The following is a 17344-nucleotide window of genomic DNA, read 5'->3' on the forward strand; positions in this document are numbered from 1 at the left end:
TTCGATTCTATTTTATTAGATAGTTTTAGGAAAGTCACTGTTCTCTTAGCCGTAGCCCACCACCTGCAACAGAGGGGTCATTATACTGACCTACCTCACTGGGTTGTTTGTTGATAGGGATTACAGAGCTAATGTATGTGCCATGCTTCAAGACACTGAAAAAGTGCCATGTTAATGCTATGTCAGGGCTTGACAAATCCAATGTGCCTAAAAAAATGTAACTGTGATGCCTAGACTAGGATATTCAGAGGCAAGAGTTATTAAATAAAATCCTTATTTGTCACAGACATCCCTGTTTCTGAGGATAAAGAAAAACTCATTTCCCCACCACCATCACCACAATGTTTATCACCAAGTCCAGTAATTCTGTCCAGTGTTCATTGCCTGGCACAGGGGCGTAACAAGGCTGGAGTGGACCCAGAGACAAAATTTTAAAATGGGCCCCTCGCTGATACATACATACACATACACACACACACACACACACATCACAATATATAGTCATGTGACTTGCCTCTGGGGGGCCCCTCGAGGTGTGGGGGCCCCCAGGCAGCCACCTCCCCTTGCCTAATAGTAGTTATGCCCTGGCTCCTACATTACTGAGCTGGCTCCTAGACCCAAAGAAAACTTGCCAAGGCCTGTGCTAAGTAAAAGAAGGAAACTCCCAGGTATGTATGTCACTGTGTGATACAAATGTAGTAATAAGTGTCATTATAGTGGTCCCATTGTTCAGCTTTTTGCATGAGCCTGTGCTTTTGTAATTGATATAGGCCAAGAGTCAACAGGATTATGACCGCACCACAGCACTTACAAGGCACTACCTTTTATCTGCCGCAGAACCAGCCCTAAAGCTATTTTTTGCACCTGAAGGAAAAGTCAATATATAGCCCTTTTTCTGAAGTGAAACTTTTTTTTAATGATACAAAAAAAAGATGTTGGCATTAGGAAAATAGCATGGCATCCCTCTAGGATATACTGCCCACAGCAGTTGCTTACCCTGATTTGCAGAAACATAGAAGACTAGTTAATTCCATCTTTCCAGAATTTCTTTTGCAATGCTGAAGCCCACTTGTATTAAACAGAACTGTGTGTATTCCTTCTGTCTGCAGTTGCGCCTTAGGATTTGGTTATCAGCATGTTGAGACTCTCAGCTCTAATTTATTAGATGATCAAGATTTTAGTTCTTTTCGTTGCTGAAATAAATTGCAAGTATGTGGGTAGCCCTAATGGCGCAGTGGGGAAATGACTTGCCTAGCAAGCAAGAGGTTACTGGTTTGAATCCCTGCTGGTATGTTCCCTGGAATATGGGAAACACCTATATCAGGCAGCAGCGATATAAGAAGGTGCAGAAAGGCATCATCTCACACTACGTGGGAGGAGGCAATGGTAAATCCCTCCTACCAAAGAAAACCACAGGGCTCTTTGGGCGCCAGGAGTCGACACCAACTTGAGGATACAATTTTACTTTACTTTATGTGGGTGTTGCTTCTGAAATCTCAGAAGCCAGAGGGAGACTGATCAGGACACCAAGTGCTGGCGAGGTGTGTGGGGGTGGAGCTTCAGTGCTCAGGCTAGGCCCTTGATCCCTTCCCTATAACTATCAAAAGTGGAGAAAATTAAGAGCAAAATAGATACACACATGCACATTAAGGCTGCCGCATTTGGCCCATGATGTACACAGCCCTACATGGAAGTCCTGTTGTTGTCCAGGGTTATAACTTCCATGGCAAAGCCAGCACTACAAACATAGATGTTACTCAAAAATACCTGAATTCCACTCAGTTCTTTTGGTACCTACTATGGAAGGGCCTGGGTCATATATGTTATTTAATATTGGCCACTGATGTAACCTGGGGCTGGGAGGGGGATGAATTTTTGTTAAACAATGCTTGTTATACTTTGTGGTGGTAAGAGTGCACCCAGGAGTTTCAATGGTGCATGAGTAGATTGTTTAATGAAAAGTGATTGCATGTTTTATGGTCTTGTATGCCACATCTGCAATATGTGTGCACTACTGCACATTATGGCTTTGTTATTACTGTGGTCTAGACAAACTTATTAATCACTTAATAAAAGGGCAGCCTCCTATCACTCCAAGTTCCACCAAGGAAGAGTTGAAAGTTTACTTTGTCAGAATCTCACCGATTTCCTTGCAATTAACTACTGTACCTTATCCCTCTGTAAGGTGGAAATTTCCAAATATAAGAAGCAGCAGAGTATGGGAAGCAACTCCAGCACTGGCATGTAGAAACTAGCATTTCTGTTAATTTGGAACCAGAGATCTTTCTGTCTGGAGCAGGAGCAGGAGCAACTAATCAACCAATAATTTCTTTGCAGGATGAAGATGTTCTCAGGAGGAAACAACTGCAACGCCGGTGAGGAGTCTTCCCTCATATTCCTGTTTTTTCATACATACAAATGAAAGGTCCAGCAGCAGCGTCTCTAGAACCAGCTTTTGGGAGTTTCCACACAATTAAAAACAGATTTTTTATTTTAGATATAGTGTTACATTCTCACTAGTAATAATCCAACATTAGTAGAGTATGCCATCTGCACATAAGAAATAGACAATAGTCATGCTGTTTTTGGCCATTTTTTTCCTTTTTATTTTTTCCCCTTGGGGACTTGCACCCCGAGGAAATGCTGGTGGTGGTGGTGGTGGTGGTGGTGGTTAAAGGTTCCTGAATTGATGGGGTGGAGGGAGAGGAATAGTCTTGCTGTTTTTTGAACTTTTTAAAAATTACCACATCATGAGCAGCACTATGACAGAACAGTGGAGGAGCTTGCAACCATCTAGAATATATATTTTTCAGTATGGGGAAAATAGGAGTTCACAGAATGGTGTAGGTATTTGCTAGGGATGATGGTGAGCTGTGCTAATCTTTATTAAGCATAACAACCAGTGGGGCACATGACAAAGAATCAAATTCCACATACCAGTCACCCAATCAATGGATGCACTATCTGGTGGAAAAATCTCAATTTCAGGTACGAAATATATAGTGCTGAGAAAACGTAAGATCCCTGCAACAGAAGGGAAGATACCTGCTATGCACAACAGATGTGTAACAGCTGCCATCATCTTCCAAACATTTTGTAGCCCCACTATTCTCATGTTTTGTAACCATGAGAATAGTGGGGAACCTGATAAACTTTATTCCAGTGAAAAATGGGGTCACATTTGGAAGGATATTGTGTGTGAAATAAGAATGGTCTCATGGAGACAGCTCTAATACTGGTGAAGTGGGGAATCGCCACTCTTGCCATAACAGGTGAAAGAACATTTGGTTTCTGCAAACATGTGTTTGAAATGAACCCTGTGAGGAGTGGGGGGTGGAGCTGGAAAGGAGAAACAGTGGGTGAAGAACAAGTTATGTGCCCCTTCCTGCTTCTCCACTCTAAATCCTCCTCTCCTTAAGCAGTTCTGTTTTTTAGTAGAAGAAAAATTAAGTGTTGGAACATTCTTATATGTTAGCATGTAAAGCACAGAAAGCCCCACATTCCTTTCCCCTAATTTGCCCTTTTTGTGGGGTGGGGAAGGAGCATACATCTTCATAACATGATGGAGTATAATTTGGAGCATACATCTTCATAACATGATACACAAAATTTTGTTTCCAAAAAGTGAGGCCTTTGATGACCGCTAGGGAACAAAAGGTGGATTATAAAACTTAAAAGTAAAGAATAAATCAATGGGGACATTTCCCACCTCCCAGCCACCAAATGAATTGCAGCATTGAAAGTGCTTGCTTCATTTTGTATATTCAAGTTGAGTGAGCAGCACCCAGAGCAGCACTAGTACAGGAGAACTCTAGCAAGCAGTTTTCTCAGTCCCTTTTTTGCTTGGGGAAGGCTTCGATGACTCCCCTTGTCTACCCCCATAGCTACCCGTACTGTGTCCCATGCCATTGCCAAGGGTCTGTAGATCTCAGGAATGTTATGCCTATTATACTTACAAACCTTTGTGCCTTCGTACCCTTTTTATGCTTTGTACTTACACTGGTCTAAGACCATAATAAAGATGATTTGATTGGACCTCAGGAATGGCTTTTTGCTGCAATGAGAGAGAAGGAGGGGACAGAGAAAATGGCTTGCGCAGAGTCACTAGCATTGCTCTAGATGCTGGCCAACATGTTTTGTGTGTATTCTTGAGAGTCAAAACTATTCTGTGTTTTAGCTTCAAATGTAATATTATTTTCAGTCTAACACCACGTCAGGATATTTAATGGGCCTTAATGGTTTAAGCAAGCAGAGCCTGTTCAGTTCCCCTCTGAACACAAGCACTCCCTATAAGACCACTTCAGACACGGAGACTTGTTCGTAACCACAAAGACCTAAACATTTCCCCTGTGGATATGCCAGGATTTAATGGGGCAAGGTCTCCTTCCCTCTGGAGCAAACTTCCTACAGGCTTCCCAGAGGGGAATCTAGTCTCAGAAGGGAGAGGGAGTCTAATTCTTCTTTCACAGAAGGATGAGAGGATTTTTCTACATCGGCCTTTCCTTTCCCCCACTTCTCTAGCCACAGTTTCGTCATGGTCAAAGGAGCTGCCCTGCTCCTTCAGGAAGAAGAAAAGCTTGAAATGGTGCAAGAGGCTCCTGCCCCCTTAGAGCACAAGCAGAGTGAGAGAGCTGCAGGACAGCAGGAGCTGCACTTACAGCAAATGGTGGGGCTGCTGCGACCAGAAGACACCATCCAGCTGGTGAGATGGTTGACGGGGAAGACGGCTACAGCAGAGTGGGAATGGTGGAACCTGGAAAATCATTGACCTGACCACAAAATGTGCCTCTTTGAATAACCTCAGTGAACCTAGAGCAACCAGTTATCTAGCTTAGTGTTTGGAGTGCTTGCAAAGGAGTTTGGATCTGTGCCCTCTGCCTTCTTTTCCTGTTCTGGGATTTATGCCACCTTCTCCTTCCTTTCTCTGGCCCAGACTTGCCGCCTCCCTTCTCCCTGTCATACACCTATACACCCCTCCAAGAACTGTGCCACCTCTACTGCATCCTTGCTTCTTGATAACTAGCTATGCAATGCTCCCATAGGACCAAACTTAGGGCAAATCCCCTACCTGGTTCAGCATTCTTTGCTGCTGGATCAATTCAGAACCAGCTTCCCACTGCCATGCTAGATGAAATTAAGGCCTGTTCTGTCAACCAAATTATTTTAAATGCTTCAATTTGTCTTTTGCGCTAGATGTGGGATCTTACCCTTCCACCTTTTTGGTAGCACACATTACCGCTTGCATTCTGGAGTTTTGTCAGGAGCTACAGTGGGTATAGGAAAGAATCACCCCCTTTGATAGACCTTAAATTCTGGTTCCCTTACATCCTGAAATGAAAACACAAAGAAAATTCCCTTCACCAGCTGTACTTATCCAATGCAACCTATAACATCCAACTGAAAAACATCACAATTACAGTCCAGAAAAAGTGTCAGAAACAAAAAACAAGAATTACTGAGATTGAAAAAGGATCACCCCCCCAATGTCAATATTTTGTTGAACCAGCTTTTGCTTTAATAACAGCCTTGAGTCTGTTGGGATACTTCTCTATCAACCTTGCACATCTAGACGGAGCAATATTTGCCCACTCCTCCATACAGAACTGTTCAAGTTCGGTCACATTTTTCAATCTCAGTAATTCTTGTTTTTTTGTTTCTGACACTTTTTCTGGACTGTAATTGTGATGTTTTTCAGTGGGATGTTATAGGTTGCATTGGATAAGTACAGCTGGTGAAGGGGATTTTCTTTGTGTTTTCATTTCAGGATGTAAGGGAACCAGAATTTAAGGTCTATCAAAGGGGGTGATTCTTTCCTATACCCACTGTACCTAGTATGCTTTGCTTCAGCCCTACACATTTGGGTTGTAGCAGGCAGACCATGACAGGCCACACACTGTTGGAAAACAATGAGGATTTTTGGTTGTAGAAGGAGCAGCATCTCTGAAGAAGGTGGTTGTGTATATCCTCAGTCTCTGGCCTAGTACTTATATGTAGACAGTAGTGTTCTCAGGCTGCATATAGGGGCTCATATGATGGATGCTTCTTCATACAAAAAAAGCTTAGCTGTGCATAGAAAACAATGCTAGGAAGAAGAGCTTCAGCCTCACCATCTCCCTAACATGCTCATTTCCTCTGTGTAAGATTGTTCATTTCTCTCTCCAAGGGATCATTTCATTGTGTGACCCTGCAGTATAATACAGTCAAGGCATTTACCCCATTGGTGAGAACTTCATGACACAGATTACTTTCTAGGCTAGTTCAGATTTTCTATGTAGCCGTCAGAGTTTTACTACTTGTTTATGACCTGGCTTAGCTGCTTGCTTTCTCTCAGCATGAGTCCAGAATCTGCATTGCCTCTTGCTTAGCATTCTTGTGATAATGGAATTACCCCTGAACCCACCACAGAGTTCCAGGATTTTCTGCTTGGGAGGGCATAGCTAAGGCCTCAGTGTCTGTGCTTGTGGAGGCGGAGTTGCAGGGTGGGAATTTCTTTCCCTTTGGAATGTGACTTTCAGGCAGACATTCAGCTGAGAACTGCAGCCACTTCCCCATTTATGGCCTGTGGGTCTTTTGCTCTCTTGGGCAGGCAGCCAGAGCTGGCGTCTCTGTTGAGCCTGATCCCAGCTCTGGCTCTGGGAACACTGCTGGAAGACTTCCAAGCTGGCTTAAGTAATTTTTTCCCCTATGGAGTGAGTCACAGCAGCCTCCAAGCACCTGATACAATTCCTCAAGGCTTTAATTTTCAAGCTGAATTTGGGGGGACCCTGGTGTTTTTGAAAGCTTAGATTAGTTTGTCTGTCATTACTGCCTTGAAATACAGCTTCCCCTTCACTACAGATCTGCTCTGGCAATGCAGGGAATATAGAAATAAATAAAAATGCAGCCTCAGAGGTGTGTTGGATGTGTTCTGAGACGTTCTCTCAATTCAGCTAGGTCAACAGTGAGGCCCACCCAGTGTGCTTGTCTGGTGCGCCATATGAACTGATTCTATACAAGTGCCAACACATTTCTTGCCAAAATTCTGGAGTTCTGTGACAGATGTCATTGTGGAAAGTGTCCCTCAAAGGCAGAAAATCTGAAAGCCACTTCCTTAAGGCCACTACACTATATGAAGGACTCTTCTTTAGGGTACCACCATGCAATTGCAAACTGCATTCACTTATCACTAAGGGCATTTTCTCACACAAGGCTTAAACTGGTTTTAGCTTAAATCAGTCCATAATGCAAATATCAGTAAAATCTATATTAGCTAGGATATACATTTTGGTCTCACAATTTCCAAGCCCCAAGTACCATCTTTTTGAAGAGATAGTTTATGGTTCTGAGAAACTGGGCTTACCAATACTAGAAATCTAGGACAGACTCAGATATATACATCGGATGCAACGTGCACTCTGGCAGTGTTGTAAATGAATATGTTTATTTCTGGATAAATGTAAATAGCTTGTCTCCTCAAAATCATTGCTCCTTTCCTGGAAATTCACTGGAAATTGTACAAATGGCAATAAAGAAGAAATGAGTCACATCCACTAGCCTGGGATTCCAGCATAGTCGTGCATGTGTATTTCTAACTGTTGTTTTCATGTAAGTACAAATATGAAACTTAACCACTGCATTGGCCTCTGGAATCATGGTAAGTGTCTGAAGTGGCTGTGGGTGCTGAGCAAGGCACCAGCTGCTGAGTCTGGGGACAGCACCACAGACTTTGATGCCGGGAAATATCACTAGTATGTGTGGGCAATACTGAAAGACAGTCTTGCATTGGTTGTGTGTTTCCTTCTCCAGGCAGTAAGGCTGGAGTCATCTCGAGCTCATCGAATCCGGTACCTGCTGGTTGTGTCAGCAGAGGAGACAGAGAGCAAGAGTGAGATGGTGCTACTGGGAGTGGATTTCCCCGATGAAGGGTAAGAAGGAAAAGCAGGAAACAGGGTAACACAGAATGGGGAAGGAAAGGCGTTCTAGTCCCAGTAGTGTTAGGTGAGAAAAGGCTGTTTAAAGCCTCATGTATCCAAACGAGAGAACATAGGTAGAATAGTTCAAAGAAGGTGGCATGAAGTAAATTTGGGGTGGGGAATTTGGGGTGGGGAAGGGCCAGAGGCAAAAGTGCCAGAGAAATTAGTGAGATGTAAAGGATATCATGTGATAAGGGATGCCAGTTCTTCAAATCCGTGCTTGGCTGCTGGGTGGCCTTAGACAGAAAGATGGTGACTTGCCCAGTAGTTTACTCACTGAATAGTTGTGAGATAAAATGAGAAATATATAATTTCCCTTCAGCCTCTGGGACAGGATAGGAAAGAAATGGGTCAATAAAGTCTGCATCTGCACCCCAAAGATATGCCCTTTCCCCACTTCCATATTTCCAAGTCAGAGGGGGCTGCAAGAAGGGAAGCTGCTGTCTGCATTCCTGCACCCCCATTCTTAGATTGTCCTGTCCTTGCAATGCCATCTCTAGTTACTCTGTTACATGTTGGCCTGCGGTATGTCCAAAATGATGGAGTGTGTGAAAGAATGAAAGAGAAAAGAAGACCTACTCTCAACAATCAGTTCTCTCTTTTTAGGAGGGAACTTTTCTCTCTCGTTTGCTGATACCAGATAATTCAGAAAGACAGGCTCACATTGTGTTTAGATGAAATGGGTTTCACAAAGCAGAATGTAAATTGCTGCAAGGTTCAAAAAGTGGTTTCCAGTTACAGTGGTGTGAAATGAAAGTGCACTTCTAAGCTAGAAAAGCCCCCAGTGGCCAATACTTCCCTACCTTGTGTGATGCCTTTCATAAGAACAGCCCTGCTGGATCAGGCCCAAGGCCTATCTAGCTGAGCATCCTGTTTCACACAGTGGCCCTCCAGATGCCTCTGGGAATCCCACAGGCAACAGCTGAGGGCATGCCCTCTCTCCTGCTCTTACTCCCCTGCAACTGGGAGAAAGCCAAACCTTGCTGCAACTTTCAGCAAGGCTTGGAACAATATGGATGCAATATCAGTCTCTTGGGTTACGGTCTGATACACACATACTTGGAAGTAAGTCCTGCTGAACTCAGTGGACCTTGGCTCTGAACAAATATGGAAAAGATCAGGATGCAAGCTTGACTTTTATAAACTAAGGCTGTGATCCTTACCATAACTTTCTGGATACAAGTGCCACTGAAATAAAGCAAATGCATTTAAGATCCAGGTACAAAACTCCTTTGCTAGCTCCATGAAGTAATTCAGTTTTTAAAAGATTCCTTATGAAAAGTATCTTTCCTTCCTAGATGTCTCTTCCTGTCTTCATGCAAATCTAACTTCCTTAATGTGTTTTACTACTCACTGGTCAAACAAGTTTGACAACCCTTCACTGACTCCCCCCACCCCCGCCCTTGTTCTGGATATATATGCACTTCAGAAATCTTTTGTTTATGTACTCAGTCAAATCAATGGGCTGAAATAAAGATAAGTATATTCCATTTCCTTAACCACTCTGAGCCCCTGTCTGTGCAATAAAATGCAATCCAGACAAGCCCCCTGTCACGGCTGTAGCTATTAGTACTGTCTAATATTTGTTTTTCTTCCTTTAGATCATATGGAGTATTACTGGACCATTTAACTTTTGCATTTGTGACCAGCAAATATTTCTACATTTGTCAAGCTTTTGTAAAAGCAGGTTGAAAGAAAAGCACAAATAGGGAAAAATGAGACAGCTGTTTAGGAGAAGTACAGACTATAACCCCTGCTAACTTGGCAAAGAGGCACCTTTTAATGTGATGATTCTCTTTTATTTAGCAGGGTGGAGTAACTGGCCCTGTCCACCCCTAGCACAGTACCTCCAGTGACTGTTGATGGTGTCTTATCTTACGTTTCTTTTTAGATTGTGAGCCCTTTGGGGACAGGGATCCATCTTGCTTATTTATTTATTATTTCTCTGTGTAAACCGTCCTGAGCCATTTTTGGAAGGGCAGCATAGAAATCGAATGAATGAATGAATGAATGAATGAATGAATGAATATAAACTCCTTAGGGGTTGCCTGACCTCTTCTCTGTGTTTCTCCAGTATGGCCATCTGCACCCTGGGGATGGTACTTCCACTCTGGAGTGACACCCAAGTCTTCCTTGATGGTGATGGGTAAGAAGCTCTATTTACAAACAAACACACACACCCCTCATTCACATTACTCCATGTGTAATAGTAATCCTTGTGTAAGCTAGAAGCCTCTAATTTAAGTTTGTTTCGAAACTAAACAAACAGCTTGGGATAATGAGAGGTCAGTTTTTGCATGTACTGGGTCCCCCACCTCCACCCCACCACATGTTTGTTCCAAGGCAGAAGTGGAATAAACAGGAGATGCCTCCTTCTTCTTGCTCTTAATAATTATTTCTAAAGCTAGAAGTGGCATTTAGTTTATGCTGAATAGCTAAGAAAGGGATAGATATCACTTCTCTCTCTTGCATTAAAGGAAACCAGCATTCCCCACCCCTGCAACATGGCCTGTTTTTCATACATTTATCTCAAGAGCCTGCCCCATGCTACCTCCGGCTAGATTTCATCTCTTTATTATTATAATTGCATCATCAATATACATGCTGCCTACAAAGTACAAAAAGACAGGTCCTTGCCCTGAGGAGCTTACAACTGAATATTTTTCACAAGGGAAGGGTAAACAAAGGAAGGATACACATTCATTTTAGCCACCCATACTTAGGCCTGTTGTTGTTATTAGTAGTAGTATTTATATACTGCTATTCAACAAAAACATTGGTAGGAAAAATAAGAAGTTGTTTCATTAGAAGATAATGACTAAGGAGTTGTGCCAAAAGTTTCACAGAAAAGGTGAATTTTGAGGAGGGATTTGAAGAATGTGAGAGGTGACATCATAGAAATCTCCTGGGATGCAGTTCCAGGGGAACAAGGGAGAAAGTGTGGAGTCGTGAGAGAGCAGGAGACCTGCAGGCAGCTAAGGATGATGTAGCTGAATGAGCAAAGGTCACATACAGAAATGTATTGGGAAGTGAGAGGAAAGAGATACTGTAAGGGGGCAAAGCTATGTAGGGATAATTAGGAAGCAGGGTCCATGCAAGATATTCTAGTGCCTGAGGCAAAACCACTCAAAGAAAATAATAAATTCTATTATTATTTTTATTTTATTATAAATAATCCAGCTGGTGATTTTCTGTCCTTCAGTGGCACCCCAAATTGGCTGCCCAAAGCAACCCACTGAATAGTCAGTCTCCAGCTCTCAATTATGTCATTCCAGTTACCCTGCACAAACTGTTGGACATGATCACCATATCTAAAATCATACTCTTCTTAAGTGGGAGAAAAGCTACTCATTAAACAAGCAATCAGACTTTCATGCTTCCACATGCAATCAGACTTTCATGCTTCCTTGCCCACCTAGAAATAGTCTTCCTGAAACTCTGAAGTTTGTAGGGTTAGGGTTAGTAGTTTGTCCAAGTGGCGTTCCAAGTGCCTGAAGATAAGCTTCAGGTCCCCATCCCCATCCATCCATTCATTATATTTATAATGTGCCTGATATAGATATCTCCAGGTGGTTTACATACATTATGCACAGACATGCTAAACAATGAAATAACATCTTATATTTCACTCCTGATGAAATATAATGAATGAGCCTTGCTGCTTAATATGAATAGGCCTTACTTCTCACTCTTCCCACTTTTCTTTTCCAAGATGCTATGATTCACCTCATTACTAATTTTTATTTCTTTAGCAATGGCAGTTCAAAGATCCTGACATCTGGCCTCTTCTTTATATGTCTCCTTACAGTTGTATTAATTTTCCATATTTTGTTTGGTGCTTGCTTACTGCAGAAACCCCCATGACTAGAATGGACGAGTTTCTGTATGAAAACTAAGACTCTATAGTAGAATTCTGCAGTGTAGAGGGAGTGTGTTTAGCATATTGACTGTAGCTTGTACAATCCATTTTTAGAACTCTTAGATTAAAGCTACGATTGCTGTCATTCAAAACAGACACATACCAACTGAGCTTTTACATCCCTGTAGCGGGGTGGCAGCCGGGGTGGGTGGGTGGTGGGTGGGGAGGGAGTGTGTGTGTGTGTGTGTGTGTGTATCTGCTTACAAATGGGATCTGGAATTATGGAATATCCAAAATCAGTTTTGCAATACCTGCATCAATCCATTTTCTTCTTACATTCTTATTTGCCCCTTTCCATATATCTACATCCCTGATGGAGTGTTCCACTTATCAGCTAACTCCCCAGTTAATGGTAAACTCACTGTCCCTTTTTCTTTCTCTAGGGGCTTCAGTGTAACATCTGGGGGGCAGACGCGTATCTTCAAGCCCATCTCTGTCCAGACCATGTGGTAAGCAAGGCTGTTGGGTTGGTTGAAAAATGTTAAGAACATGGATGGGAGAGAATGGATTAATGTCTGAGGAAGGAGGAGTGTATATAGGTGCCATTATTGCTTTTGGAGGGGTGTGGAATTGTAGGTTGTAGAGGGAAAGAACTGTTGAATTTTTCTGAAGGCAGTGAGAGCTGCCAAAGAATAAGGTTTTATAGTGGCGGGGGGCAGGAGGTTGAGAAGGGAGCTGAATGGGCCAGATTCCTCTTTCTATGTTCCCCTATACAGCTCCATCTTCCAGATCCTAAATCAAGGCCTCTTTTGTGGCACTGATAAAGCATTGCAAAGATGTCTAGTTGTCATCTTGTCATTATGATTTTGTCTGAAAGAAGATGTGAATGGGGCTGATGTTAAATAGAAACCCCTGGGGTATGGGTGCATCTACCTGGGCATTTCAATTCTTTAATAATATTTCTGATGTCTGGCTGTGTTTCTTCCTCCATCATCTTGGCTCTCAGGTCAGCGCTGCAAGTACTGCACAAGGCGTGCAATGAAGCCATCTGTGGCAACAGTTTTCCAGGAGGCAGTGTGTTGGGCTGGACTGAGTGGTACCAGAAGGCTGTGAACTCTGAGCAGAGCTGCATTAATGAGTGGCTAGCCATGTCCGACCTGGAGTCTGTGCGGTCCAGTTCTCCTGCAGATTTCTCTGACCAGTCAGTGATACCCTTTTCCCCTGCTAGGGCAGGTCATGGGCTGTGCTTGGCATCGTCTGTGGAGCAATGATGGAACACCATGCAGTAGTCCAAAGCACGGCCATTTGTGATGGTCTTGCTAGTCAGCTTAGGTCTTCTGTGCCCCCTAAGTTCATCTTCATTTGAGGTCGTCTTGCTAGTCAGTTTAGAGTCTTCCATGCCCCCTGAGTTCATCTCCTGCAGCATAGCTTACAGCCAACAGAGAGGGAATTTTTTAATGATAATTGGGGAAGATGCTGGAGGAGAGCTGGTCTTGTGATAGCAAGCATGACTTGTCCCCTAAGCTAAGCAGGGTCCACCCTGGTTGCATAGGAATGGGAGACTAGATGTGTGAACACTGTAAGATATTCCCCTTAGGGGATGGAGCCGCTCTGGGAAGAGCATCTAGGTTCCAAGTTCCCTCCCTGGCATCTCCAAGGTAGGGCTGAGGGAGATCCCTGCCTGTAACCATGGAGAAGCCACTGCCAGTCTGTGTAAACAATACTAAGCTTGATGGACCTATGGTCTGACTCAGTATATGGCAGCTTCCTATGTTCCTATGCTGCCGATCACAGCAAAACGCTTCCACAGCATCAGTTTTCAGTCCTGAATTAATCCAGAAAAGGCAGAGCTTCATATCAGTTCTATAAGCTTGCTGGGCGGGGGTGGGGAATGGCAAGGGAGGTGGGCCTATATGGGACACCTTGGTGTCTGGGGCAGAGTCTGGTGGGCCGAGAGCTTTGCCGACCCTCCCGTCTCTGTGCCTCAGGCTGACAGCACAGGAGATGACAAAGCGGATGATCCGGGCCAAGCTGCGTGAGGTGATGGCCACCACTGACCTGGAGAGCATCACCTCCAAGGAGGTGGGATGTTAGGGCAAAGGGGTTCTGGAAGAGGAGGTGTGGTGCTGGGGGTGTGGGGGAAAAGAGGAGTTGAGTGTGTGTGTGTGTGTGTGTGTGTGTGTGTGTGTGTGTGTGTGTGTGCAGGGCCGGATTAACATAGTAGCAAATGTAGCATTTGCTACAGGCCCCGCGTTTTCTAGGGCCCCGCACACCTGGCTTGAACGTCTGCCCCTTCTTTTGCTCTCTGTTTGGTGCTCTCTGCTGACTCTCCTCATTGCTTGCTGCTGCCCATTCTCTCGCACTCGAGGGCATTTAAGCAAGGTCTTCCTGGCACCATGGTGTTGATTGGGTTATCTATTATGTTAAGTAGCACGGGAGGGGAGTAGTAAGAACAACAATAGGAATAGATAGCTTGCAAAGCGGTCTCAAAGATAACTTAATCGGAGTTGGTCCTTATTTGTTTAAACTGTAAAAGTTTTTAAAAACATACACACAGAGAGTAAAAGAAATAAAAGTAGTTTAGATTAAAAAACAACTAACTATTAATGCCGGGGCGGAAGAAAGGAAGCTAAAGAAGATGCTAGTTGAATGTTGCCAGCATTTTCCGACTGACTGGGAGAGGGTAAAGATAAACAATGAGAATGTGTACCTTTAAGAGGAAAAAGAAAGCTGGTCTCAAAGTTTAGTGGATCAGTTGAGGGGAGATTATATTATGGTCTTGTTGGGTAAGGTCACTTATATCCTCCTTTAGTATCTAGTGCTGTTGGGAGGGAATTTGTGATCATTGCTTTTCAAGGAACTGCCAAATTTAAGGTGAGCTCCTTTCCTCTCCTCTAGAACTGAAATAACTACTGCTGCGTTGCCAACTTCATTAGCTTTACATTGGGATGCCCGTTGAAATTGTCCAAAGATAAACGGAGGCAGCAAACCTAAACACACTTACTAGAGAGTAAGGCTCATTGAGTTCAGTGGGACTTACTTCTGAGTAAACATGCTTAGGGTTGCACTGAATGATTTGTGCATTTCCTCCTTTTAATATTAAGCATGTTAGTGTAATTTAGATTGAAAGAGGCTGTGCCTCCTGCCAAAAGATTGTCTTTTGGATACTTCTGTTTTCATGGAAGTTGCTAGTGCACCTCATCATAATCACATTCATTTGCAATGCATCAACTATTTTAAATATACATCTGCTTTCATAGGAACATAGGAAACTGCCATATACTGAGTCAGACCATTGGTCTATCTAGCTCAGTATTGTCTTCACAGACTGGCAGCGGCTTCTCCAAGGTTGCAGGCAGGAATCTCTCTCAGCCCTATCTTGAAGAAGCCAAGGAGGGAACTTGAAATCTTCTGCTCTTCCCAGAGTGGCTTCATCCCCTGAGGGGAATATCTTGCAGTGCTCACACTTCTAGTCTCCCATTCAGATGCAACCAGGGCAGACCCTGCTTAGCTATGTGGACAAGTCATGCTTGCTACCACAAGACCAGCTCCTGTCAGGCTTGCACAAGAGGCTAAACATATATTCTTAATATTGTCAAATGGCCCTTTTAATGTGATGGCTGCTGGGATCCAATATGTTCTGCACACATTGGAATCAAACATCCACTGTTGTGTGCCAAAATTACTAATAGGTTCAGATTTCTCAAAGTACAGAATTCCTGAGAACCTTTTAATTTAAACATTCAGAGTTTTGTTCCCCATCCCCTTTATCTTTGTGAAAATAACTCCAAAGGAGAACCCACGGTCAGGAGTCACAAAAGTGTGTGTGTGCGGGGGGGGGTGTTGTGTTGCAAAGTTTGTTGACTGGCTGGCTCTGCTGAGTGGAGGCATGGGGCGGTTGGTGGGGGCGCACTAGGCAAATGAAATAATTGAATTACTTTACTACGCAAGTAAATAATTTATGTTTCAATATTTATGTGCATTTTTTAAATTTGGGGCCCCTTCATAACATATGCTACAGGCCCCACACTAGCTTAATCCGGCCCTGTGTGTGTGTGATGGGGTATGGGAACTGGTCGTGTGGAAAGTGCTATAAGGGACAGGGAAAGAAAGAGACTTCGGGAACTGGGGTAGCAGGGATATGTGTGGCAATGGGTAAGGATAAAGCTGTCACTGGGAGAGCATCCAGGCTGGAGCATGACAGTCTCATAAGCTCTCCTCCCACAGATCCGCACAGAATTGGAGCGCCGAGCTGGTTGCAGCCTCGAGGACTACAAGGAGTTTATTGATAATGAGATGCTTCTCATCATGGCTCAGATGGACCGGCCCTCCAAGATCTTTGATTACCTCTACTTGGTGAGAAAGTACAAGTGGAGATCCCTGACATTAGCAGCCTTGTGTTCAAGTACAAAGATGAAAAACTGTTCATCTCAATTTGTTGCAGGCCTCAGAGCCCCCCTTGAAGGCAGTAAGATGGAGGTCTTGGTGCTGTTTAGAAGCCTCTAGGCCTTGCCTCTCTTCCATCATAGCGTACTTTGTTTCCTCCTGTATCGCTTCCATTCTCTTTCCTCTATACCCTCTGTAGGTCTTTTTGAGATAAAGAGTGGTATAGTATGCTGATATTCCTCTCTGTGAAGTTGAAAATAACAGAGTCATTTAGCCACATGCTTCGTTTCCTCTGTTTATACTTTTGAGAGAGGAAGCTGTTACAGGAAACTGTTCATTGGACAAATGGGCTATAGAGAATTGGGCGAGGAAACTGGTGCCAGAGCAGGGCATATCTGCAAGGGAGGTATCACACTTCTATTGCTGGAGACAGAACCAAAGAGAGAGAGAGAGAGAGAAGACATTTTTTTAAAAAAAGAGATCAATACAGTACAAGCCAGTTGAAGTAATAAAATATCCTCTTCCCCATCCACTTGCCAGCATGATATGGTAGATCTTTTCTGTCTATGTTTAGCACAATAAGTACACATCAGTTATTTGTTGTGCACATATTCCTTCAAAACTGTGCTTAAGTTGTGAGGATATTACTTCTTCTAAGCGCTAGGAAAATGTGATACTTCCCCATAGTTTATTTTGTCTAACTGTCATTAGTTGTATGTTTGAACCTGTGCCAGTCAATAAACAGGTTTATTTCAGGCTTCCAAACCACAATCTGACTCCAAGGTTTGGTTTGGTTTGGTTGTCCGAACCTTTGTCTCCTATGTTTCAACCTGCAAGTCACTTGGTTTGTTTCATTAGCTCCATTCTCGCAGGGTTCTCGTGATAAAGTGAAACAAACCAAGATTTGTTGATAGTCTGTGGCACCAATCCAGGTTTGTTAAATAAATTTTAGTTAAAATAAACCATGGTTCACTGTGATGTCTGAACCTGCCCATTGTGATTGGCGTGTGGGATGTGGTTCCACCAATGTCATAGTAGCTATGGCCTGAATCTAGCCTTGCAATTAACCCCATGGTCATTACTAACTTGCAAAATAAGTTACTACCCCATCTGCGCATGCACATGCACACACACCCTATGTTAATCA

General features: G+C 43.4%; 1 protein-coding gene and 1 long non-coding RNA gene across 3 annotated transcripts in view; one reads left to right on the forward strand and one right to left on the reverse strand.

The window, feature by feature from the left end:
- SSH3 (slingshot protein phosphatase 3) overlaps nt 1–17344 on the forward strand; it is a 34887-nt gene that overhangs the window by 6102 nt on the left and 11441 nt on the right. For both annotated transcript variants that reach the window (XM_053286973.1, XM_053286972.1), the window contains exons 2-9: nt 2338–2375; nt 4522–4702; nt 7786–7904; nt 10027–10098; nt 12255–12320; nt 12818–13012; nt 13800–13893; nt 16039–16167. In XM_053286973.1, the coding sequence (XP_053142948.1) occupies nt 4535–4702; nt 7786–7904; nt 10027–10098; nt 12255–12320; nt 12818–13012; nt 13800–13893; nt 16039–16167 (843 nt within the window). In that variant the 5' untranslated portion in view covers nt 2338–2375; nt 4522–4534. The remainder of the gene's footprint in view (nt 1–2337; nt 2376–4521; nt 4703–7785; nt 7905–10026; nt 10099–12254; nt 12321–12817; nt 13013–13799; nt 13894–16038; nt 16168–17344) is intronic.
- The window catches only part of LOC128341003 (uncharacterized), a 31778-nt gene continuing 21829 nt past the window's right edge, over nt 7396–17344 (reverse strand). Inside the window, exon 4 of the long non-coding RNA XR_008314140.1 lies at nt 7396–16620. This is a non-coding gene — a long non-coding RNA (uncharacterized LOC128341003). The remainder of the gene's footprint in view (nt 16621–17344) is intronic.

This window comes from Hemicordylus capensis, chromosome 1 (assembly GCF_027244095.1).
Source record: "Hemicordylus capensis ecotype Gifberg chromosome 1, rHemCap1.1.pri, whole genome shotgun sequence".
Classification (NCBI taxonomy): domain Eukaryota; kingdom Metazoa; phylum Chordata; class Lepidosauria; order Squamata; family Cordylidae; genus Hemicordylus; species Hemicordylus capensis.